The sequence below is a fragment of the Plectropomus leopardus genome, chromosome 15 (genome assembly GCF_026936395.1).
Source record: "Plectropomus leopardus strain MGB_pleo_1.0 chromosome 15, ASM2693639v1, whole genome shotgun sequence".
Classification (NCBI taxonomy): domain Eukaryota; kingdom Metazoa; phylum Chordata; class Actinopteri; order Perciformes; family Serranidae; genus Plectropomus; species Plectropomus leopardus.
This window is the reverse complement of record NC_142190.1, coordinates 592,468-617,500: the sequence shown is the minus strand read 5'-3', so window position 1 is coordinate 617,500 and position 25,033 is coordinate 592,468. Positions and strand designations below refer to the sequence as shown.

The 25,033-nt window shown below is 42.4% G+C and overlaps 3 protein-coding genes across 7 annotated transcripts in view; 2 read left to right on the top strand and 1 right to left on the bottom strand.

The window, feature by feature from the left end:
- slco2b1 (solute carrier organic anion transporter family, member 2B1) overlaps nt 1-9,925 on the bottom strand; it is a 20,438-nt gene extending 10,513 nt beyond the window's left edge. Inside the window, exons 1-7 of one of the 5 annotated variants that reach the window (XM_088088271.1) lie at nt 9,816-9,925; nt 7,072-7,243; nt 6,853-6,981; nt 5,367-5,504; nt 4,762-4,924; nt 3,909-4,127; nt 2,807-2,905 (exon numbers count right to left, since the gene is read on the bottom strand). In XM_088088271.1, coding sequence (XP_087944397.1) covers nt 2,807-2,905; nt 3,909-4,127; nt 4,762-4,924; nt 5,367-5,504; nt 6,853-6,939 — 706 coding nt within the window. In that variant the 5' untranslated portion in view covers nt 6,940-6,981; nt 7,072-7,243; nt 9,816-9,925. Of the gene's footprint in view, nt 1-2,806; nt 2,906-3,908; nt 4,128-4,761; nt 4,925-5,366; nt 5,505-6,852; nt 6,982-7,071; nt 8,539-9,455; nt 9,769-9,815 lie in introns of those variants that run through there. The other 4 variants (XM_088088274.1, XM_042498808.2, XM_088088273.1 and 1 more) reach the window with 4 other exon arrangements.
- A 7,031-nt stretch (nt 9,926-16,956) lies between these two features.
- Nucleotides 16,957-17,901, top strand: LOC121952679 (olfactory receptor 8G17-like). Its single transcript, XM_042499481.1, has one exon. It carries the CDS (start codon nt 16,957-16,959, stop codon nt 17,899-17,901), a length of 945 nt encoding a protein of 314 aa, XP_042355415.1.
- Nucleotides 17,902-21,715: 3,814 nt separating this feature from the next.
- LOC121952808 (olfactory receptor 52N4-like) lies at nt 21,716-22,660 on the top strand. The gene has a single exon (XM_042499648.1). The coding sequence runs from the start codon at nt 21,716-21,718 to the stop codon at nt 22,658-22,660; it is 945 nt and encodes a 314-aa protein (XP_042355582.1).
- The last annotated feature ends 2,373 nt before the right edge of the window (nt 22,661-25,033 follow it).

The following is a 25,033-nucleotide window of genomic DNA, read 5'->3' as shown; positions in this document are numbered from 1 at the left end:
CTGAGGGACACATCTGTCTCAGTGAGGATTTAAGGGTTAATGTTTGACTCAAAGTACATAATTATATGATCAAATTGCGTGCACGGAGCTGCAGTGTCGCCGCACCTCGACAGGTCCGACTGCACCGACTGACGTCAGCGCTCTAATCCACAGCCTTTATTCAGCCGGGACTCGTTTCACGGAGGACGTTTCTGCAGGTCTGAACACGAACACAACGACCGCTGCTGGTCCTGCTGCAGTTTCACAACAGCCGAACAGACGGACTGAATTTATTTTCACGTCTCTGAGGGATTCGCTCTGGAGCAGTTTCTCAGCGACACGCTGCCAACGTTTGCTCTGCCAGATTCTCCCGCAGCTATTATCCCCGAAACTAAAAGAACCACTGACACCCTCATCCTCCCATGTTAGGCTTTTCTTGTATTCAGTTGGTTTTATTTTTTGTTGTCTTTTTTATTTCTCACCATAATTTTAATCCTTTAAAGCCTGAATCCACATCAGTTTTCCTCTGCGTTCACACGTTTTTAAACCTAATCAGCAACAGAAATATTATAGACAGATGGATAGACAGATAGATAGACAGACAGACAGACAGACAGACAGATAGATAGATAGACAGATAGATAGATAGATAGATGCTCTCCTTAGAAACGTTGTTTTGGGTTCCTCTGAGATCCTTTCAATCTCCTGAGAAAAGTTTGTTTTATAGCAAAAAGCTTTTTAGTTCTTTTGCACAACTTTGCGTTCTCCCAAAGTTTCGAGTACTCTTGAAAAACCTCTGCATTATCCTAAGAAACTCGCTCAAAAACTTTTGAGTTTTCTCCAAAAACATTCCCATGAAAACATTTAATTTCTTTGAGAAGACTTTTGCATTTTTCCAAAATACTTTTTCGGTCCTTCCACAAGATTTTCACGTTCTGCCAAGAAACCTTTGAGCACTAAAAGTGTGTGCGTTTCCCTGAGACAAGTCCTTAATTCTCTTGTAAAAATCTGAAGTCTCCCAAGAAAACTGAACTTTTTGGCAAAACTTTTGCAATGTCCTGGAAAACTTTTGAGTTCTTTGACAGATACTCCTGCGTTTTCTTGTGAAAGGTTTGTGTTCTCCTGAGATACTTTTGGGTCGTCTCAAAACTTTTGCTTTCTTGCTTCCAAGAAACTCTCGAGTTTTCTTGCAAAACTTTTGGACTCTCCTGAAAAAGCTCCTGAATTCTCAAAAAAACCCAAATAGCTAAATTGTGGTCTTCGAATAAATTTTTGATCACATTCTCCCAAGAAATCTTTGAGCTCTCTTACAAAACTTTTGCATTTTCTAGTTAATCATCAGTTAAGGAAAAGAGAATCGATTTATGATCGTTCGTGTCTGACATCAAAAACATGAATGGAGTTGGATCTGCTAAAATCGAACATTTAACATCAAACATTAGATTGTTTTGGTGTTGGTGTTTAGACGATAATTAAAGTTTTAGAGAAAATATCTTAAATGAATAAATCAGAAGCGTTTCCTGACGTTCATCTGTTTTTGGTCTTGATGTTTCTGACGAGGAGAAAATTCACTCCGCGCTCGTTTTGGACAAACTGTTGTTCTAAAATCTGATCTTTGTTTTTCTGGCTGCAGCTTCAGACTTCGGCTCTGTCGTTTCTCAGCGAGACGGACAGAAGCTGAGCGCGGCGTCCTGCAGAGTCGACAGAGTCGTCAGAGCGTCTCTGAGCTCGTCTTTCAGTCCGCTCAGATTTCGGAGTTTCAGGATGTTTGTTGGTTTTTAGTGAAACTGAGACGCCGCGAAAGTTTGACGCCGCTCAGATTAACGGAGCTTCTCTCTGCAGAGCCACGTTCAAACAAAAACCTGTTTCCTGTCGTACCACGGTCAGCGTGTGTGCGTGTGTGTGTGTGCGCATGTTTGTGTGTGTGTGTGTGTGTGTGTGTGTGCATGTGTCAGGGTTGGTACGGTCTTGAAAGACCTGGAAAACATCACAGAATTTTCAAATAGTGAGTCCCACGCTTGTAAAAGTTTTGGAAAACTAAGTTAACCCTGAAAGTTTTGGAAAAGTCCTGGAATTTTATTCCACAAACCTGTAAAATAACACGGTGTGCTCAAGAGCCGTCAGAAATCTGGAAATCTAACGATAGTTTCTGTTTTTCACAGTTTCTGGCTGCAATCATGATAGTTTAGATGATTATTTAAAGAAAAAGCGTTTTTCCCCTTAAACATTTCCAAAAACCTTTCCAAAAAGTTTTACAACAAAAATGGACAAAATGGTCTGAAGAGCACATACTTTTCAAAACAGATTTTTTCAAAGAATCGCCTTTTTTTTTCTTAAAGCCAAAATAAAAAAGCCAAAAGTTTTTTCTTTAAAAATTACATACAGTTACATTTTTTGAAAGAAAGAGGAAGAAGATGAAGATGATGAAGATGATGAAGTTTCTGGCTGACAGATGGTGACATTTTGTTGATTTTGACAGAAAACAGGTTTGGAAGGCATGCTGTCTTTAAAATTCACCCAAAAACATTTTCATAAAAAGGATTGAAGAGGAAAAGGAAGTCACTGACGCCGACATTAATGTGACATGAATCAGCTGTTCAACAGCTCGACGTGTCACAAGGTCACACACAGACGACGTTTCACAGCTTCTGTTCGTCACATTTTGTCAGCATGAATAGTAGAAACATTTCTGAGTGTCAGATGTTAATTTTCCTCTCTGATCCCTAACAGGAAATGAGCGACATCAATCAGCTGTTTTCGCTGCGCTGTGAGTGACCTCTGACCCCCTCCGTTATGAAATCAGAGATATAAACGAGCGTCTCCTCACCTCTGGACAGCTTGTCAAAGTCCACGTAGAATCGCAGCATGAGGGAGCCGCTGACGAAGCCGACGGCCGGGCCGATGGAGGTCACGGCGAGGAGGATCCCTGAAAAACAAACAAAAATGTTTGTCCGAGCCAAAGTCCTCAAAAGGCTGAACCTCTTTCCTGCTCTGACTCTCCGTCGAGCAATTAATTTATAACAACCCACCAATGTTTTTTGGTGTTTTTTTGATGACTTTTCCTCTTTCCCCTCAGCTTTTGTGCCGCCTAACGTGTGTGTCTGTCCCAAAGAACACGAGCTTCTAGCAGCACTCTGTCATCACTTTAGGCTGACGTGCTGCCTAACACTCTGAATATTACGCTCTAGGTATCCCTCTAAGTCTACATGTTACGCTCTAGGTATCCCTCTAAGTCTACATGTTACGCTCTAGGTATCCCTCTAAGTCTACATGTTACGCTCTAGGTATCCCTCTAAGTCTACATGTTACGCTCTAGGTATGCTTCTGTGTCTGCTTTTGACGTTTCAGGATGCTGCTACCATGATGTCAACACGAGCGTATGGTGGGATGACGCTGCACGTGGTTATGTTTAGGCAAAAACTCAACACAAGCATTTGGTTAGGGTAAGAAAAAAACGCCATGCTGCGGCAGGATGATACGGTCGGTGTCAGTTGAGAATCAGGTGGCACCTGTCGTGTCTGCATGATACACCGCTGGACAGCGTCAGGTTGAAACGCTGCCTAACCACCTGTGCAGCATGTGTGTTTGTTAACATCCCGGCGTTGGCATTTCTACAGAGTATTCCACAAAATTCGTACATGAACCCACATAATTTGGGAGGCTGCAATCACATTACCAATGAGGGAAGTAAAGAAGGATCACAAAACATGAGACTCTGTCACTGTTTTTTTCCCTAAATCGAACCACAGTCATTTATGTTGATATGTCATATTCAAGAACTCTGAGAGCAACAAAAGTCTGATTGTCCTCACGTCTCTAACCGTCGCCGCTCTCACGGTTTGATTAAAATACTCGAGTAAATTTAAGTTGATTCTGGCTGGTTAAAACTCGTCCTTTTCACTGGATATCGTAGAGTTTCGTGATCGTACCGAGGTAGAGTGGGGAGTTCTTCCTGCTGGCGTAGTCGTCGATGTAGGAGATGCCGAAGGGCTGGATGGGGACGGCTCCGATGCCCAGCAGCAGCTGACCAAGGAGCAGCAGGGGGTACACCCACTGCTGGGCGCGGCTCTCCGTCCGGCTGCAGCTCTGATTGGAGGAGGAGGTGACCGGGCTGCTCTCTGATTGGCAGAGGCTGGAGTTGAAGGCTGCTGGGAAACAGACAGGGAGAGTTTAAGGGCTGGTTTCATAAATAAACCAGGAGTCGGCTTAAATGTGGACCAGTTCGACCAGAACATTGATTTGGTTTTCTGCAGACGACACTGTGCTTTATCCCTGTGCTGACTCCATCATGACGCCACCCGAAATCTACAGCTGCCATTTCACCTCCTTCAACAATCCTCCACAATCTGAAACTGTTTCTAAACTCTACAAACGCTGAAGGATTCTGTTCACAAATGCAAGAAATATTGTCTGTGGAGCATTGAAATTCATTCTGACATTTCCATAATAATGAGAGTGCAACGTTATCAATATCATGGCAATTTAATTTAAGATAAACTTGTTTAGGGCTGCTGGAATATCATACTGCACTTTTCAAATTCAAACTTTAAAAAACTATACATTATCATTTTCTACTTTCACTGAGTTTAACCAACATCAGTCCTGATATAAATATCAACTTTTAAAGAATTTTAAGCCTTTAAATGCCAGTTTCTGTCATGATGCCACTATGTTTTTAGAAGAAATGCTCATGAATCCTCCCCATACTCTACAGAAATCAGTAAGAGTGGATGCAAAGTGGTTCACTCGTGTGTGTGTGTGTGTGTGTGTGTGTGATCTCACAGCTGATGCGGTCGGTGTATTCGTACGGTCCTCCCAGGAAGTGCGGCAGTGCCATCAGCAGCGAGGCCAGGCTGGCCAGCAGAGCTCCGCCCCCGATGAACCGCGGTCGGTGAACTCGACTCCCCAAAAAACTGACGAACACGATGAGCACCGTGTTCCCCACCTGCACACACACACACACACACACACACACACAGAGATGTAGATTTGGGTGATCTGTAATATTTGGTTTCGTTCACACCTTCCTGAAATGTGACAGTATGTGACGTGTGAATGTGTCTCGGGGAGCATGCTCACTTTCAGCTTTCCAAATGAACAAATACACAACATAAACCCACCAACTGTTCACAAAAGTCATACTCTGACACCCATTCTCGTGATTAACCCTTTGAGACGTATGAACGTTGAGTTTCTGGTTGTTAGTCGGGCGGTTCTGGTCTAAACGTGGCCTCAGATCCTGCAGGTTTTCTCTCAGCGTTCACAGTTCTGACGCTGAATCTGAAACCTGAACGTTTGTCCCGTAGAAGCTCTGAGCGACGTCACAGACAGTGATGAGGTCATGTGATTATCTGTCAACAAACAGACAGGAAGCGTCCCGCTCTCACCTCGTTGAACGCCGCCAGCAGCCCGGACTTCTGGCTGGAGAGGCCGTAGCGCCGCTCGATGGTGGAGATGGAGCTCTTCATGTAGCCCGACACCAGCAGCTGCGCCAGCTGCAGCAGACTGTGACACAACACGAAGACCTGCAGACAGACGGAGGACAGGAAGAGGACGAATGACAGGAGCCGACGCGGCCGCCTCTCTGCGGGCGTGCTTCTGTGTTCAGGTTTAAATGATTAAATGACTCTGCGTTAAAGATTTAAAATGAATCTGAGCAGCAGAAACAACCAGTGAGTGAGTCATGTGAGGCGACCTGCGGAGAGGAAACGTGTCCATGTTTGACCTCAGGGAACAATGGCAGGATGGACTTCAGGACGAGAAATCAGACGCTCAAAGAAAAGACTTTGTGTCCGCAGGTTTGTCAGGGAGCCTCTGACTCCTCACTGGGAGAAAATACCGTCTCTCAATGTTTCTGTTAACCACCGATACCTCACTTTGTTCGTTATTTCATCGTGGATATGTTTAGTTTAAACACCTGTGGTTATGGTTTGGAAACGATCAGGATTGAAATACAGCCACAGATCCGTGAAAAACACGTACTCTTTATAGCACAGTCTTATATCTCTGACAACAGCAGCCTTTAGTTGTTCTGTCCCTGATGGACAAACAGCCCCAGATCCCTAAAAAACACCCAAATTTAATGGCCAAAACATAGCTGGAAACACAGAGGTGACTCCCTAAAAAGACACTCGGTTAATCTAGCTTTGTGTCTCCTCGGTGTCCCACTGTCCAGCGTCCCCTCCCCCTCCTGATGGTTTAGCCTGACACTGAATCACCCTCTATGCTGACGATATCCGATTCTATCTTTCATTTATGCCAAAATCTTTCAACAAATTGACTCCCTTGCTGTTGGGAGACGGGAGACGTTTGGTCACGGATCGACGCGGCGCAGTCAGCAGAGGAAAAAACACTGGCATTCTGCAGACCACAAACACATCTGTACATCTCATTCGTATCATGTCAGCGTCTCTGAAGTGCCTCAGAGCTGGTGGAGGGGGCGCCGGAGAGACACCTGCAGAGCCGCAGACTGCTGTTCAGCACCGGCCAACCACGCAACTGTTTGTCACGATCAGTCCAACACGTCTCCAGCAGCTTTTTAGGCACCAAACGTCCGAGTTTTTTAGACCCGCTGCTGTTTTTCCACTGATGACAGATCACAAAAAATACATTTATCTTATATCACGCGTAAATGTATTTGGCAATAAAACCTGATTGTAAAATTGTATTAATTTGGTGTAAATTACTGTTTCCTTTTGTCGACCTGTTCAAAAGCTCTGAGAAGTTTGGGAGCATGACTCTCCGGTTCATGGAGCGTTTCTGCGTTTTACTTTTCAAACTTTCTGCCAGACAGAAAAATATTTTCCTGCGAGTCCACCACATGTGGACTCAGCAGCGGTTTTTCTTTTTGCTTGATGTGAAGCACAAACAAACCTTGATGCTGTTGAAGGGACTCCGGCGGCAGGCGGGAGGGGGTGACCTCACGGGGTCAGAGGTCATGGCGGGGTCGCTGGCGCCCATGATTTAATGTTTCACCACACAGGCTGAAGAGCGGGACGAAGTCTGTAAAACACAAACACAAGTTTAACCCCCGCTGATCAAAGACCTGTTTAACATCCAGACTCGGATCATGTGACAGTTTTATGTCTTCACTTTGAGCGTGTCCTCGTGTCCTATTTGTCCGTGCAAAGAGTCTCCCAGAGCGACTGTGAGCGCGCAGGAGGGGCGTGCACGTGCTGTGTGTTGACACAAGGAGATAAGGCGAGAGTGAAAGCTGCAGGCGGCAGGAGCCCCGAGGGTTGGACGGACGCCAAAAGGAAAATCACTGTGGGACAAAAACAAGAGAGACTCAGATTACAGCCTGACGGTTTCACTATTGTTAACAGCTGATATTAACCCTTTGAAACCTGACTACATAAGTTTGTTTTGGTTTTTTGGGAGACCAGAAACTTGCATAGAAATTCTAAAAAAATAGGGAACATTTTTCCCGATTTTTTGGATCATTTTCTGATAACCCTCCCCTCTTTTTGAAAACTATTTTAAAGTAATTTTCTCCTTAATTTTGTGTAATTTTGTTGTACATTTCTTGAAAAGTTAGAAGGCAGGCTTTCTGTAAAACATTTGACCCTTTTTATTATACAGGTGTGTGAAACGAAATTCCAGGGCTTTTCCCCTAAAACTTCCTGGGTGTATCTAGTTTTCCAAAACTTTTCCAGGCCTGGAAATTGCTATCACAAATTCCATGACTTTTCCAGGTTTTCATTGACCATACAAACCATTTCTTATTTGCTGAGGGGCCGATGGCGGTTTATGAGAAGAATATCTGCTGATAGTGATGTGCGGCTGATAAATCTTTGCATCTCTAACGTAGTTCTGTGTTTTATGATTCATTACACCATTTATACTTATTTTACTTTTGTTTTTTGTTTTTTTGTACTTAAATAACTCAGGAACACAACTGTGCCCTTCAGATCTCATCTACTCATTGCCGCACAGAATCAGTTACTTCTGTAATATTCTTCCCATCATGCAGTGCGGTCAGATAGTTATTTATCAGTCATTTTTAGTTATTTATTTTATGAGTATCTGGACTAAACCATCTTGTTTTTAGGAGAAAAGAAAAGGAGGCGGAGGTCGGCCTCAGAGGAGCAGAGAGGCAGAGATTTCTTATCAGCAGAGGAATGTGGAAACCAGCAGCCGACAGTTTTATCCAAACGAGCCGACCTTCAGCCCACCGACAGACGGCAGAAGCACCGTCACCGATCTGAAAATAACGAGGAGCTGTTTGTCAGATACAGCCGCTCTGATTGTTTGAACTCTGTTGTTGTTTTGTCTGTGTGAGCGCCACAACTCTGTGAACGCTGATCCTCCGACTTTTCAGACAACATTTTGCTGACAGGTTTCTCCTTGACAACATCAAACTGACTCATTCAGTGTTTCCTGAGTCCGTTCTCATCCAAAAGTCTTCAAATAACGCAACTTTTGCAGTGCTTTGGGCGAAAGATCCCGACGCCAAAAGCCACCTTTTGCATCTGCGTGATACGCTGCTGGAGTTGGAGCTGTTAGAAAAGCAACAAAGGCCTCCAGAATGACTAAAAGCACTCAGTTCGCCAGAAGCAACCGTGTTCGGCGATATGAACCTGCGGGAAAAGCACTGCCGATTACATTTGAATTGTTATTTGGTGTTGAACAGCGGTCTGCTGCTTCCCGTCTCCTCAGTGTCATACCGTCCACCGTCCCCTCCACCTCGTGATGACACCGTCAGCTCAGATTCGTCACTTTAGGAACATTGATGTATCCCAACACTGAAGCGATTAAATCACCCTCTATGCTGATGACATCCAGCTATAGCTTTCATTTATGCCAAATTTTTTCAACAAAGTGACTCCTCTGCTGTTTGAATTCGATAAACGCAGCCAAGTCAGCAGAAGAAAAAAAATTAAAATTTCTGAAAAAAAAACAAAGTCAAACTCAGATACGACGTCACTTCAGAGACCCCGAGACGAAACGCATGAATGTGGCGTATTTGTTGTTTGCAGAAACATTCAACGCCAACATTTCTTCTGCTGGTCGGGTTGTTGGGTTCTTGTGTTTCAGTGTTTGACAGCAGCCTCTAGTGTCCCTCAGAGGAGCTGCAGTGTCCTCTGTCCCTCGGACCGTCTTCACTCGTGCTGTTCGTCTTTCTGACAGTAAGAAGTTTCGCGATGGAAGTTTGTCACCTATTCACTGCTTTAAAAAACGTCTCCCAGTGAGAGACGGAGATTGTCCCCGTCTGAAGACAGATTTACTCGGTGACAGAGTCTTAGGTAGCGAGCTCAGCATGAGGAGGCGGGGATCTTTGCTGTTGCTGAGTTTCTCTGCCACAGAACTCCAGAATTTGAGATAAGGGTAAATGTTTGAAGTTACGTAACGTCACACTGAAAATCTGGCGTTTTCACATTTTATTACTCGTCTGATCTACGCAGAACTTTTAACTCTTTTTTTAAATTTAGGACATAAATTATCTGAGATGTACAGAGGAAATACTTCAGAAATACCTCCAAACTGAGCGCAGTACTTTTGGGTGTCTGTGACAGCGAGTCCCTGAAGTGTCTGCAAACAACAACACAGCAGCACGATTCCACGCTCCCTCTGACACTGACTTCAGAAGCAGCAGCAGAGTCCCAGTCCTCCCAGTCCTCCCAGTCCTCCCAGTCCTCCTATTCTTCCCAGTCCTCCTATTCTTCCCAGTCCTCCCAGTCCTCCTATTCTTCCCAGTCCTCCTATTCTTCCCAGTCCTCCCAGTCCTCCTATTCTTCCCAGTCCTCCCAGTCCTCCTATTCTTCCCAGTCCTCCCAGTCCTCCTATTCTTCCCAGTCCTCACATTCCTCCCAGTAAGAAATGACTGTCTGACTCACTGTGAAAGCAGCAGCTCGCCTCCGTTACTCTGTTTGCCTTCGCAGAGTTTCATTAAAGCAGCTGCAGTCACTCAGCAGCTGACAGACGATCTGCTGAAGCACACAGCGAGGAGGAGGAGGAGGAGGAGGAGGAGGAGGAGGAGGAGCAGGAGGAGGAGCAGGAGCTGGAATTTGAACTCTGAGACACTCAAGTTGGTCCAGCTGCATTGTGAGTAATCAGGGCTCCTGTAGGTAGATTTAGACTTTTTTAATGCCACTCAAAATTAAAGTTAAGATCAATTTTCTAACAAATAAAATTAAAGAAGGACAATTTTATTTTGCTGAAATATTTATAAAACATTTGGGAACACATATTTATGAAATGTACATAAAAAAGTATATATTTTTTGTCCAGTGAAAACTTTAGGGGAGAAAAACAACCATCTTTAGAGGGAAACATTTAAAAGACAATGAGCAGATGACATTATCATAAAAGTGATAGCAGCATAGATAGCATAGTTTAGCAACAGAAGCGAGAAATATCTGCATTTCTGGACGGATTTCTTTCGTGTTTGTGACTCTGCATGAGAGACTCCACTGAGTTATAAATGTCAGAGAGGCGACTGATAAAGTCTGAACTGATCTGTGGATCAAACTTTGGCACGGACTCATGTATGTCGGGATTCTTGTGGCAGATCAAAGACCTGGACTAAAGTGTGAAGGTATAAAACACGTATCAAACAGGATGCGAGGGTTAATAATTAGATCAACAAGGAGAGAAGCAGCAGAGACTTCAGCTCAAACCTGGAAACAATCTGATGAAATGAAACTGACAGTGAAGTCCTGTGACCAGCAGGTGGCGCCAGAGTTAATTCAAAGGTAGTTTTTTCACCCTGCAGGATCAGCTTATGTGACGTTTTCCTCTTTATCAGCACCGATTGGCTGCAAATGAGCCGTGATGTCACAGAACCCTACAGGTGTATCCAGGTGTCTCTTTTTAGTAATTAATCGGACACGTCAGACCTGTAGAGAAAGCGTTACCTTGAACCAAAATTACCGAACGGCTTCTGTTCCTGAGACACGACGCTGGATAACAAAAAACAAAATGAACTCAAAGTGAAGCTGACCTTTGACCTCTTGGATATAAAATGTCAAAACCTTATGATTTTATCCTGTTGGTCCTTTTTGTGCCAAATTTAAGGAAATTCCGAGAATGCGACAAATGGGTAAAGGTGACCTCTGACCTTTGAGCACCAAAGACTTTAGAAATCCCTTTCAAGAGAAAAACAAAGACGAGGTCACATTGACCTTGACCACCAAAGTCTAGTCAGGTCATTGTTGAGTTCAAATGGACATTTGTGCCAAATTTGAAGAAAAACCTTCTAGGTGTTCTTGAGATATCTCGACCACAAGAATGCAAGAAATGGGTGACCTTCAACCACCGATTCGAATCTGTCAGTTCTCTAGTCTAAGTCGAAAACATTCCCATCAGGTCTTCTTTAGATATTGCCTTTTGAAAAGAAGGTGGATGCAAGGGAACAGTTGCCTTGACCTTCAGCCCCAAATTATAATACTATTCTAACCCTCAAATTGCGCAAATTGAAATTATGTATACCAAAAATGCCTAATGAAAACACGTCATTTTCCAAAAAAATGCAAAAAAGTTTGTAACACTGTCATTACGTGGTATTTCAGGCAATAAGAAAAAGCCATATTTTGCAAAAATGCAATGGAAACACTTTAACAGCTCATATGATGTGAAACACCAGGTTTCTGTAACGCTGCTTTATGGACGCCAACCGCCAATGAACCCGAAGAAGAAGAAACAGAACAACAAAGTCACATGACATTCTACAAAACATGACTCGGTACGTGAGGATGGAGGACGAGACATAGAAATAGAAATAGAAATAACCCCGCTGATGTTTTGGACATCCATCGCCATGGTTACTGTGATGTTATCGCCAGTGAAGTTGAACATCACTCAGATATCAGATCAGATTAACGGCATCCTTAAACATTTTGGCCAAACAGACAGTACGATGGAAACTGAGCGGTGCAGTGAAATCCTCCTGATGAATCCGATCACATCTGAACCCCCACGATGTCTCCAGATGTCTCGCAGTGAGACGGTTTCTGTTTACAACCAACAAAACATGTTCGACATGAAGCCCTGACACTAAACCAGAAGCTTTTATGGGGAAAAAACCCGCTGTGATGGTTTCTCTGCTGTTTACAGCATTTTCCACAACTTCCTGTTCCAGTTCCCAGACACACAAACAATCTGGAGGTTTTTAACTGAACACACAAAGCCGCATCTGCTGAGAAGCCTGAAACCAGAAACCAGAACTCCCTCAGATCCGCATCATCATGCACCGATACAGAAACAGCAAAGTGGCTGAGATAATCTCCGTAAACCTGCACCAACTTCACTTTTGCTTCGTTCTGTCAAAACAAGATTTTTTCAGTTTCCTCCTGGAGGTGGACTAGTTTAACTATCATTTCTTCAACCACTTTTCTGGAAAAGGTTGGCGTTGTGATATTTGAAAAAAATAAAAAGGGGAGGCTGAGCGCAGAAATGTGGGTTTTCATTTTGATCACGTATTTCTTCCTCCAGCCCGTTTTCACTCCAAAGTCCTCGAATACGTCCTCTCTGTCGGTGCTTTTGGTGCTCAAGTGTACAAAAGCCACCTGATGCGTCCGCCTGGACCGCAGCTGGATGCATCAGGTGAGAAACACGTCCGGACAGAGTCGGTGGCGTTGTTATTACACGCTGACGGACAGCCAGCTGCACCAGGTTGTGTGGGAGTCCAGGGTTCACTCTCCTCACCAGGTGCCTCTTTTATCTAAACGTAACCATCCATGACTCTGCTGCCTCGTCCTAAACTGAACCTACGTAACTTTACCTTCCTAAACCGAACTCATGTAACTTCACTTTCCTAAACATTAAATACAAAACTTTACTTTAATAAACTAACCTACGCAACTTTACTTTCTAAACCCAGTGTGTGTGAGATCACTGCCCTGAACAAAACTGATGTACATCTACTCTGTGAAAACTCTTACTCTCCCTAAACTGAACCGGTAGAGGTCTTTTTGGAGGATATCTCTGGAGCTGTTGTATGAGGATATGTCAAGTGTGTCAGTAATTTTATGAGAAATCCTGGATTTCACTTCTCCTGTAAAATCTGTCCTCATTACATTATGCTGTTACTGAAAACATTTTAAGACAGTTAGTTTAAGCTTAACAACTTTTGTGAAATTCTCTCTTGACTAAAAGCGAGTGCAGTCAAGGCACCTTTTATTTTTTTCTTTGGATAAATACATCTTTGTGACTTACTTTAAAGACTAGGATTAGGCTTATTTTAATATATCGAGGAGGAGCTGGACAGAGAAGATTAATGCATTAATTCACTTGTATATAGAGTTTGGACAACTATAATAAACAATACATTGTGCTGCTCACAAAATATACAGATAAACTTTCATTTAATGTCTAAAATCTGTGATTCTGAGGTTGTCACTGGGGTCTGTGGATCACGTCAAAAGTTCAAATGAACTTGTCAAATGTCACAAGTCACCTGAGAAAAGTAAAAGTAAACTTCAATTCACCCGAGGAGCTCGCTGCGTTTGTTTGTGGTTACAAATTTAAAGTTTGTTGCAACTGTTGCATGCTGGGAGCTCAGGGGGTCACATTGCCCCCTGATGGTCGACCAGAGATCATTAATGAAGTCCACCAGGATCTGCTTCCTTACAAAACACTTATCAACAGTTTCTGATGGTAATTAGCCCTCTGGGAGCAAAGAGAGTGGTTCAGTATCAGATGTTTATCAGAGTTCAGAGGATAACGCTGATTACAGGCGATAACGAAAGCTCCCACGAGCTACAGAGACTCAAACTGCTGGTTTCTGACATTATTGAAGAAACAAACCTACATTTCATCAAACTGTGGAAAAAAGAGGTCCAAACATATTGATCTGATGAAGAAAAATCTGCTAAAAACACTTCAAGAAGCCAACTGACATAGTATTTGTTGGCTTTGTACATTTCTGCAAACCACAGATTTGTTACATTTTCACGTTGTTATGTAGTAGATACATAAAAATAATACTGTTGTTTACATGCTGTTAGGTTGAGACACTTAAAACAGTAGGTAATGGTTCAGAAAACATCATGTTTTAGCTTAAAATATATATTTTTGGTGACACAATCACAGTATCTGGTCGCTGAAAACCACCCATGTTGGGGGCTACAAAGCGTCCGTTGTGGTACTATCCTGACTGAAACACAACCATGACTCGGGAAAAAACAACCACCTTTTGTGACACTATTTCGGGCACTAACCTGTCTCTGCACCGGACACATGGAGCTGAGAAAACAAAGACTTTGTCTATGCTATAAGACATACAAAGCTGTGTTTGTGTGAGAAATACCAGAAATAAACAAGAGTAACATGAAGCGCATCGACCACAAAATCACTCCTGCATGAGATGATGAGATGGACCGTGGACAGAGGGCTGGGGTCTCTCCAGAGAGCGTCTTCATGGCTGTCGGTCCCTGAACGGCTCACCGCAGCTTTAATTCTATTAACCTGCTGGTCACTGAGACACCTGGGAGCTCATCCAGCCCAATAAAGACAGGTATACAGGGACCGCAGCACACACAGGCTCAGGGCAGCCTGGACTTTGATCACTTATTGATGCCAGATTGAACTAACAGACTTCATGTCCTCTGGGATAAAAGAGAAAAGCACCAACCAGACTGATACCAGCTCAAAGCTCAAAGCATCTGTGATGATGCTGATGATGATGATGATGTGTGTGTGTGTGTGTGTGTGTGTGTGTGTGTGTGTGTGTGTGACTTGACATAAGTAATGCCAGCATGAATGCTGAAAGGTCCATACTGGTTTTGGAGCAACATATGCTGCCATCCAGGTGATTCGTTTTCAGGGACGTCCCTGCGTCTTTTATTAAGACACACTGTGCAGGTGTTCCAGCATCGTGACAGAGTTCAGGTACTAGACTGACCTGCAGCAGTCCAGACCTGTACGCCACTGGACACGTGTGCAACATCATGAGGCACAACATACGACCACAAAGAGCCGCACTGATGACAAACTACCAAAACCAGCTGACTTGCATTCAGCCTCTGAGGATCTTGGGGCAGTTGCCCTCTTAGCCTTAAGGGCAATAAAGCAATGCCTGCGGTGTCGTTTAAAAAAATATTTCATGCATCTTTATATTTTCTGTGCCCTGTAATCCCTAACAAGAGTCACAGGTTGCACATACTATTATCATGCACCTGTGAAATGTGCACTGAGATCCATAATTATCAAAAAAATAGTCTAAACCCTAGAATATGTGCACAGCAACCACACCACCACGCACCACAGATTTTACCAAGACTTTGTTGGTACAGACTTTGCCAAAAATACACATAAACAGGCCAAAAAAATAAATAAAACGGCTCTGTAACAACACTGGTTTTAATCGCTGTGAAATAATGACACATAGATGAAACATACAGTTTACTTTGCAACTGTTAATGCACATTTGTACTTTGTATGCATTGTTGTATTTTTTTCAAAATGTTTTATCTTTCATGATATTTCGATTGTTCGGATTGTTGGATGCAAAATTAGCCGTCCTGCTAACTCCAAAGCATATTTACATCTATATTTTAAACTGATGTTGTTTTTTTTGTTTGTTTCTTAAATAGAAAATGAGCTTCTTAATGCCAACATGCAATTTCTGATTGATTGTTAACTCAGCGAGGAGAAAACTGGATCCAGACGGAGTTTTCTTCATTTCTTCAATTCAAATGTTACAGGTTGGAAAAAGCCTCATTCAAGTTTAACTTCAACTACTTTGTCATTCCTTGTTCGGTTTGCTCAAAGTTGTAACAAAAGTCACGATACAGAACTTGTCTGATCTCTAAGCCCTCGGGGGCAACGAAGGAGCCACATGGGGATTTCCTGAAGAGAGAAACTTTCCTCCACAGAAGAGCTTGTTGTTGATGAGTTCAGCTGGTGTTGTGGTGGGAGGTCGGGGTTAGCAGGAGCTCCCCTGCAGACTTCCTCATGACACTAATTAGCAAAAACTGTCACCGTAACAACAGCAAACAAACAGTGAGGTCACAGTTACATTAGTCAGCAGGGAGGCCTCAGACCACACTGAAGCAGCCATCATCTTTTTGTCTGTTTTTGACCTTTAATCCAAAGTTTCTGTAGTGCAACAATCATTTAAACATTTAGTCATTCTCTTTGCCAGAGAAACAGTAACCTCAGCGAGTTTTTAGACTGACTCATGATCCCGAGGTTCAGTCAAATGACAGTATCAGGACCGGATAAAGACATTTTGGAGCCCTAGAAGAGATTGAGATCACCTGAAGGACAATGAGAGTGGAGCGGAGACACCAACTGACAATGATAGTGGTGCGGACGTTCAGAGACACCGGTGGAGACACCGGCGGACACTGGCAGAGCGGACACTGGCAGAGCGGACACTAGCAGAGCGGACACTGGCGGAGACACTGGCGGAGATTGAGAGCAAGCAGACATTTGGAGAAATTCTGAGATACGTCCCAAAATCTTTCATATGTCAAAAAAATCCTTGAAATGACCTAAAATCCTTAAAACGTCCTAAAATCCTACAAAATAAAATGTAGAAACATGTCCGGGGCTGCTGTGACTGGCCCCTGGCCTCCTGTAAATTTGCAGAAGTGGTCCCCAAACAAAGCAGGATGAGTATTTGTACAAAAGGCCTCACCTGATGAATTCGTCAAGTTCGACGAGTTACATTCACTGTGTAATAAATTGTCATATTTTGGTAAAAGTGAAGATAATGCTTTTCTTCAGCATCTTGGAGATGCCATCACGTTACTTCCACAACAACAAGCAGCCGGCCTTCATCACTCAGTCGTTGCCTATGGTTACCAGCTCGAGATTGCATCACCGTCTCTCTTAAATTCGTGACAGAGGTCGGGGTCCTCTTGTGGAGGGTCGGCCGGTGAGTGTTTGCTGTCTGGAGGCACAGCAGGAGAATTACAGGTAAACTGAAATGTTTCAGTGTTTGAATCACTGCACTGTCACATCTCTGCTCTGTGATGTCCTGTTTCTGGTCTGAAAAGACATTTTTCTTCTTCTCTGATTTGTTTCAGTCTAATGGAAAACTACACGCTCAACAGCGTCACCCTCCACATGGAGGGCTTAACGTTCACAGAGGTTTCAGTGTACCCCGTCTTTATCTTTTTCTTCCTCTGCTACCTCTTGATTTTGGTGGTGAATGTCGGCATTATGGCCCTGATTTTCATTGACAAAAGCCTCCATCAGCCCATGTATCTCCTCTTCTGCAACCTGACAGTTAACGACATCGTCGGGAACTCTTACTTGGTTCCTCGTCTGCTGATCGACATGATGAGGCCTCCCGCCTCCCGCCTCATCAGTTACTATGAGTGTGTTTGCCAGGCTCTCTGCTCGCACATATTCGGCACCACGTCCCACACCGTGCTCATGATTATGGCGTTTGACAGATACGTGGCCATCTGTGACCCGCTGCGTTACCCTTCAATAATGACCAACAGGATGGTGATCAAGCTGACGGCGTCCGCCTGGGGAGTGGCGTTTGTTTTGGTCGGGATTCTGCTGGGTTTGACCATACGGCTGAACCGGTGCAGGACTCTGATCACAAACCCTTACTGTGACAACGCCTCGCTGTTTAAGCTGTCCTGTGAGAGCGTGTTCATTAATAATGTTTACGGCCTCACCTTCACCGTCGTCTTACTCGGCTCCTCTATCGGCTCGATGGTCCTCACCTACACTAAGATCACAGTCGTCTGTCTCACCAGTAAGAACAAGTCTTTGAACAGCAAAGCTCTGAAGACCTGCAGCACTCACCTCTTTGTGTATCTGATTTTGTTCTTCAGCGGCATGCTCACTATCGCCCTGCACCGCTTCCCCCAGCACTCAGACTTCAGAAAACTCTCCGCGATTATGTTTCATATCGTCCCTGGAAGCCTGAACCCCATCATCTACGGAGTCCAGTCCAAAGAGATACGAAAATTCATGTCACAGTTTTTCCAGTCCGGAAAGGTTTTGCCATCATTGTGATGCAAACAAAATAAATGAAACACCATCATAACAAAGGTATGACTGTCCAGCTAAGTCTGTGTGATTCTGGTTAAAAGTCTCTTATTAATTAACTGATGCATTTTGACTAAGTGGTCGGATCCCTGATGAAGACTCTCATTGGTCTATCCATGAAATAAAAAAAATGGTTTTTAATCACAATCAGTCAATGCTCTTTATCCTTATGTGACTTTTTGCCCTATCCTGGAAGAGCACTTGGTTTTAACACTTTACACCTCCTGTCTTGACTCTCTCTGTAATATTATTGTGTTTTTCTTTTCTTTCTCATTTTTAATCATGAAATTGACATGGATGGGTCTGTAACAAATTCATGTAAAAATACTGCCAGGATGAAACAGTAATGTAGTATTTTGAGGGTCTTTGGGGGCAAATTCTTACAGTGATGTTCAGGTTCGACACTGTAAAGTTGTGCTAAGATTCTGGCAACGTCAATCAGCAGAGATCGACACTAACAAACTGCTGCAAAAATATGGCAGAACTCTTACAATTATGTATAGGTTTTTTTAAAAATCTGTACGAAATTGTAAATCTTGATGCTTTTTGGCGCCAATATTACACTGCAAACCTCAAAATCTCCTGCAGAATACTGTAATACATTTAACTGTAATATGATGTTGGAGTACTTCATGGTATTGGCACTGTAAAATCACAGCAGGGTCCTGGTAACTACAGCTCCAATAGCAGTTTTTCTGTTATTTTCCAATGTTTAAAACTTTTAATCATGAAATTGACATAAATAGGTCTAGTTTGTATTAAGTAATTAAATATCAGAATATTTTCCTCGTCACTCAGTCAGTCTATACCCATGATGAATATGGCATATAAATGTTTAAGATGTTTATTTGTGTTTATATATAAAAATAGTCTTTTACTTGATTTTGGGGGGAAGTCCACTGTGTTTTTCTCCTGTAACATCAGTTTTACTTCTATGATCTGTTTGCTATTTTAAAAAAAAGAACATTAAAAACACTAGTCTGTTTATTTGACGCAGACGAGATTATTTTAACAGTCTGCTGCATTCATTTGTGTTACATGTGTTAATGGTATGCCTACAGAGATTCAATAATATAATAAATAGATATAAATAAGAAATAATATGTCATGTGTATTTATTATCACTTTTATTATTATGACCTTATTTTAAAAAAGTTTGGATGCTGTTAAAAGAACGATAAAACAATTTGCAATTTCCCACCATCACAGATGCTTTGAGCTGGTAACAATCTGGTGTTCTTCCCCTTCAGCCCGAGGACATAATGTCCATGATTTCCAAAAAAAATCTCAAATGTGACTCTATCTTGAAAAATAAATAAATAAATAAATAAGGTGTGTGTGTGTATATATATATATAATAAAACCGTATTTCTGTTAATGTTCTGGATACACTGATTCCTGTACCTTTCTCATGTTTCTGCAGTGAACATTCAGCACCGTGCTTTTATATTAAAAAAAATCAATAAAACTGATTTTGACTGAAATAGGCCAAAACTTTGAAGAAAGAAGAACTGGCAAAATATTTCCTTTAAAAAAAAAGATTGCAGAAGATTTTTCAAGAAATAAAAACTGACCTCACTATTAAAAAAAAACTATATATATATATATATGTATATATATATATATATATATATATATATAAAGAATCACCATTTTTTATAAGAATGTTTATTAGGGCCGCTCTGTATGTGACTGTCATCACTGTGGACGCTCTGGTGATGCTGAGTCACTGGTTGCTAGGTGACGGATGACCTGCGAGCGCGTGAGGCTGAAGGCCTCTGGCGCTCTGAATAAAAGTGTTGCAGATGTTTCAGCTCTGGTTTGGGGTGGAGGGGGTTCACGCTGCAGCCAGGTAATGTTAAAAACACACAGTATCCTCGGCAGCTGCAAACACATCGTGTGGAAATATAACTTCACAATGTTTGGCTACTTTTTTTCACAGCAGGAAGAGAAATGTGGACCGAATTATTCTTTCTTTGCTCTAACAGAACGATTCAGTCTGCTCTTAGAAAAATCAAATGTTAATAAGCTTTTAAATTCACTTTCATGGCTCCTGCTTTTTTCAAACTTTTGCTCTCAGTGTTGCTGACAAATGACTCCATATTCTTAACTCTTGCACACTGTAAAAAAATGCTGTAAAATATTGCCAAATTCTAACAGTAAAGTTTTTTCAAAATACAGTAAGTCTTTACAGTATTAAAAAAATGTCTACGTTTAGCCGTAAATTTTTACAGAAATTTATCAGATTTATGCAGATGAAATGTAGTTTCCATTATTTTACAGTGTCAGTAATAAATTACTTCAACAGTAAATTACTGTAAATTTATTACAGTATTCTACAGTAGAATTTGAGGTTTGCAGCAGTAATATTGGCTCCATAAAACCATCAGGATTTATAGTGTTTTACTGTATTTAAAAAACAGGACTGTACATTACTGAACTGTTACTGTACATTTGTTCGTCTGATTTCTGCTGAATAAAATGTTGCTGCCGGCTTCATCGTTATTTTACGTTATCAACATCAACAGTAGTGAAAATATCTGATTTTTGGCTAATTTTACGAAATGTAAAAATCACTGAACTCCCACTGCTCATGCTGCTCATATTTTTACATAAACTTCACGTTTTATTATCTTGTGTGAATTTTTATCTCATGTTGTTATTTTAGGAAGCAGTTTAACATCAGGTGAGGGACCAACAATAAAAATTAGCCGGATTAATGTTCACTGTCCACGTTTAAATAAATAAATTACAAATTACAAATAACAAATAATTACAAATCTTGATGCTTTTTGGAGCTAATATTACTGCTGTAAAAATCAGCCAAATTTAACAGTAACACGACAGTTTGAAACGAAAATCCAGTAAAGTTTTAATGCTTTCTGGGACCTTTTTGTAAACTTTAAATCTTCTGTAGAACACTTTAATAATTAAGTTTGAATTAGTTGCTTTAATAATGCAATAAGACTACAGTGCTGAGCTTATTTACAGTATTGACACTGTAAAATAATGGTAAAGTGGCATTAAAGCTGCCAGCAGCTTATTGTAGTTTTGCAGGAACGTTTTTAATCTTTGTTTCTGAAATGTTTCACCACCAATTTGTAACTTTTATGACTTTTTCTGCAGAGCTCTGCTCTCTCCGAAGTAAATCTGTTTATCTCACTGAGCGGAGCTCGTTGGGATCATTTCATGTAAAAGCTAAAAACAGTCAGCAGTGAGATTCAGCCAGTGAGGAAACAAAATAATTAATGACACTGATGAAGAAACTGTAAATCTGAGGCCAGCAGCCACATATACGTTTCTAGAATTTTTCTGAATTTGGAAAAAATAAATAAATAAATTCCCTTAATTTTTCTGCTGCATCTACCTGGAACATCTCACGACATTCAAACTCACACATTCGTTACTACGAACCAGTTTCACGCCGTGAATACCAGTTACTCTGCTTTGACCCCAACTGTTTTTAACTGTTTTGAATTAATTAATTTTAGGACACTAATATGACTCTACGATGTTTCTAGGACTTTCAGGACATTCCTAGTATTTTAGGACATTATTCATAGGACATATCACGTGACCTCGCAGCGTCACGTGACCTCGAAAAGACTAAAAAGGCAGTTTGGACAAATGTGTCTTCCTCATGGTGAAAAACTTTTTTGTCATTAATGGGAGATTTTCCTAAATTTGTGCGTTTTCATTAGTTGTATTTTACATTCTCAATTTGCGCATTTTGAGGGTTAATGGAAACTTAAACTCTGTTTTTGCAGTCTTAAACAAATATATGGAGAACCAGACGTTCCGTGAGGACGTCCTGCTCCTGGAGGGGTTAAAGGTCTCCCAGCGGTCCAGCGTCCCCGCCTTCGTCCTCCTCCTCCTCGTCTACGTCTTTGTGATGTTGACAAACATCAGTTTGGTCGTCCTGATCTTCACGAGCAGGACTCTCCGACAGCCCATGTATCTGCTCTCCTGCAACTTGAGCGTGAATGACATTATTGGCGCCACAAGTGTCACGCCGTACGTACTCAGACATGTTTTCACGCCACATTCAGAGCGGTACATTCGTTACACGGACTGTGTGGTTCAGGCCTTCTGTATTCACCTCTACGCCAACGCCTCGCACACCGTGCTCATGATCATGGCCTTCGACCGCTGCGTGGCCATCTGCAACCCCCTGCGGTACGCCACCGTCATGACCAACAGGAAGGTGGTGACGCTGTCGGTGGCGGCCTGGGCGGCGGCCTTCGTCGGTGTCACCGTCCTCCTGGGCCTCAGCATGCGGCTGACTCGCTGCAGGCGGGTTATCCCCAACCCGTACTGTGACAACGCCTCCTTGTTCAACCTCTCCTGTGAGAGCGTCCTCATCAGCAACGTCTACGGCCTCGTCTTCACCGCGGTCATCCTGGGCTCCTCCATCGTCAGCATCACGCTCACCTACCTGAGGATCGCCGCCGTGTGCGTGCGCAGTAAAAACAAGGCGATGAACCGCCGGGCGCTGCAGACGTGCTCCACTCACCTGGCCGTGTACGTCTTCCTGCTGGCGTCCTGCTTCATCGTCGTGATCCTGCACCGCTTCCCGAAGCTGGTGGACCACAGGAAGGTGGCGGCGCTCGTAATTCAGGTGAATCTTCCTGCGTTCAACACCGTCATCTACGGGCTGCAGCTGAGAGAGATCAGGAAGAGGATCATCGCTGTGTTTCACAGCAGGAAAGTAGCTCAAATCAAATAAAATGACCCAAAGTTTGCTCAGACTGTTGAGCAAAATCTGAAAATATCTGATGAAATCATTTCTGCAGGAATCATGTTGGACTTTAACCCCGTCACCACAACTACTGCTGGCTTTGATCGATGATATTACGTCTGTACATCGAGGATGTGCCGACAGTCGTTACCATGTGGTCATGTTTAGGCTTAAAACGTGGTTATAGTCACGAAAAAGTCGTGTTTTAGCTGAAAATATCCACAAAAGCTGCAGACGGGTCGCTGCAAAACACACAGATTTAGTGGCTGCTGGAAACACTCGTACTCAGGCCCTCTTTGACTTTTTATATGTGTTAAGACTGAAATATATTTAAAAGGTTAAATCACGTGTTTATGTTATCTTTCATGAATAAATTTATAAATGATTAAATTAATGTAATATAATATAAAACAATAATAACATTTCTAATTCAGATTCAAATCCTAAAATCCTCGAAATATTCTGAGATCCAAGAAATCAGAGTCAGTTTATTTTCCACATTGGAAAGCGGTTACAAGAGCTCAGACATGTAAAACAATTAAAACAAGATTTAAGTTAAAAGACCAGGATAAAAAAAAAGTAAAATAGTAAAAAGTAATAATAATAATGATATATACATAATATAAGTGCTGACGTGTGGACAGACAGACGATCACCTGGCACAAAACGCCTCAGGCTAACTATCGCCTGACGCACGAAGCAGGAAATAAAGTGCAGCATTTAAGAAATAAAGTGTGTAAAAAATAAAATCCACAAATATCCGAAAATCCAAGAAATGTTAAAAAATTTCAAGAAATGCCTTAAATACCTCGAAATGTCCTTAAATCCTTAAAACATCCTAAAATCTAGAAACATGTATGGAGCTGCTGCAAGTGGCCTCGTGTCATCTTGAAAAAGTGGCTCCTGAGCAAAGTCGGGAGTTGTGGGGAGGTTCTCAGTACCTGGAGGTTTTGAGGTTTTGGAGGTTTTGAGGTTTTGGAGGTTTGGAGTTTTGGAGGTTTTGAGGTTTTGGAGGTTTGGAGTTTTGGAGGTTTTGGAGGTTTTGAGGTTTGGAGGTTTGGGGTTTTGGAGGTTTTGAGGTTTTGGAGGTTTGGAGTTTTGGAGGTTTTGAGGTTTTGGAGGTTTGGAGTTTTGGAGGTTTTGAGGTTTTGAGGTTTTGAGGTTTTGGAGGTTTTGGAGTGAGGGACGTCCTGCGGGGCCGTCCTTGTGGGTTTCCTGTGCTGAAGCCTGACAGGCTCGGAGTTGCGTCTTCTGTCACAGAGTCCTGTCTCGTCCTCCGTGCGGGTCTGTGGACTCCTCAGATTTGTACTTCACTACAGTTCCTGAGTACATGTACTCAGTTACATTCAGCTGTGCTCAGCTCAGCTGTGGGATCAGTCCATCCAGCATCGCTTATCTCTTTAGCCCTGAAATGTATGAATCCCTCATGTTTACTCTAAAACAAGGTCCACATTTTTTATATGTTCCTCAAATACAAAACGTATCTTTCTTTGTGTTGGACGACAATTTGTGGCCTTTGAAAGCGAGATGTTTTTCTCTTATCTTGGTCGGAGCGCTCTCGACCACACGTAGTTTTCTCCTGTACGCAGAGAAAAGCAAAAATAAGAAAACACTGGAGAATCCCAAAAATCACTGGGTACTACCAAAATGAAAAGTAAGAAAAAAGTAGTTCTTATATAGTTTGTGGTATGAGGCCCGATGTTTCAGCATCGAAGGATTACAGCGTCTGAACCACCAGCAGGTGTCAGGCCTCCTCCAGCCCACATCCACAACACGTTAGGCGGTCCGTGCGGGCGGATAAGTAACCGACATACGTGGTTATGACACTCTGAAGCTCAGTATCAATGGTCGCCAGGCAACGGTTGACCTGTCAACACGTGATGCTCCGAATAAAAGTGTGTATGCTTTCATTTCTGGGAGGGAGGTGTGTGTCAGCGCCGCGTCCTCAGCGGCTGCATCACTCTGTGACCCTCTAAACCTGACCCCTTTTAATGCTGACCAACTTTACAGCATTTTTCTGCTTTTTATGAGTTTTACGGCGTGATTCTGTGGTTTATGAGTTTTGCAGCATGTTGCGGGTCGAGTGTGTCCCTCAATTACTGCAGCAGCTTAAAAAATCGAAAAAAGATCAAATCTTCTGCTACACACAAACTTTGTCCTAACTCACCTTACAGCTTTCTGAAATGGTTGGTTTTGATATTTATATAAATATTTGTCATGTTTTGTGTCTCTCTCAGCGTTGAAAAAACCCTCGACTGAACAGTTTGTGTCGAGGTCACACCGATTGTAACTTAAGTTCTGTGTTGAACTGCATCCACTTTTATTCTGATGTGATTTGCAGGATTTGTTGTTCGGAGTTTT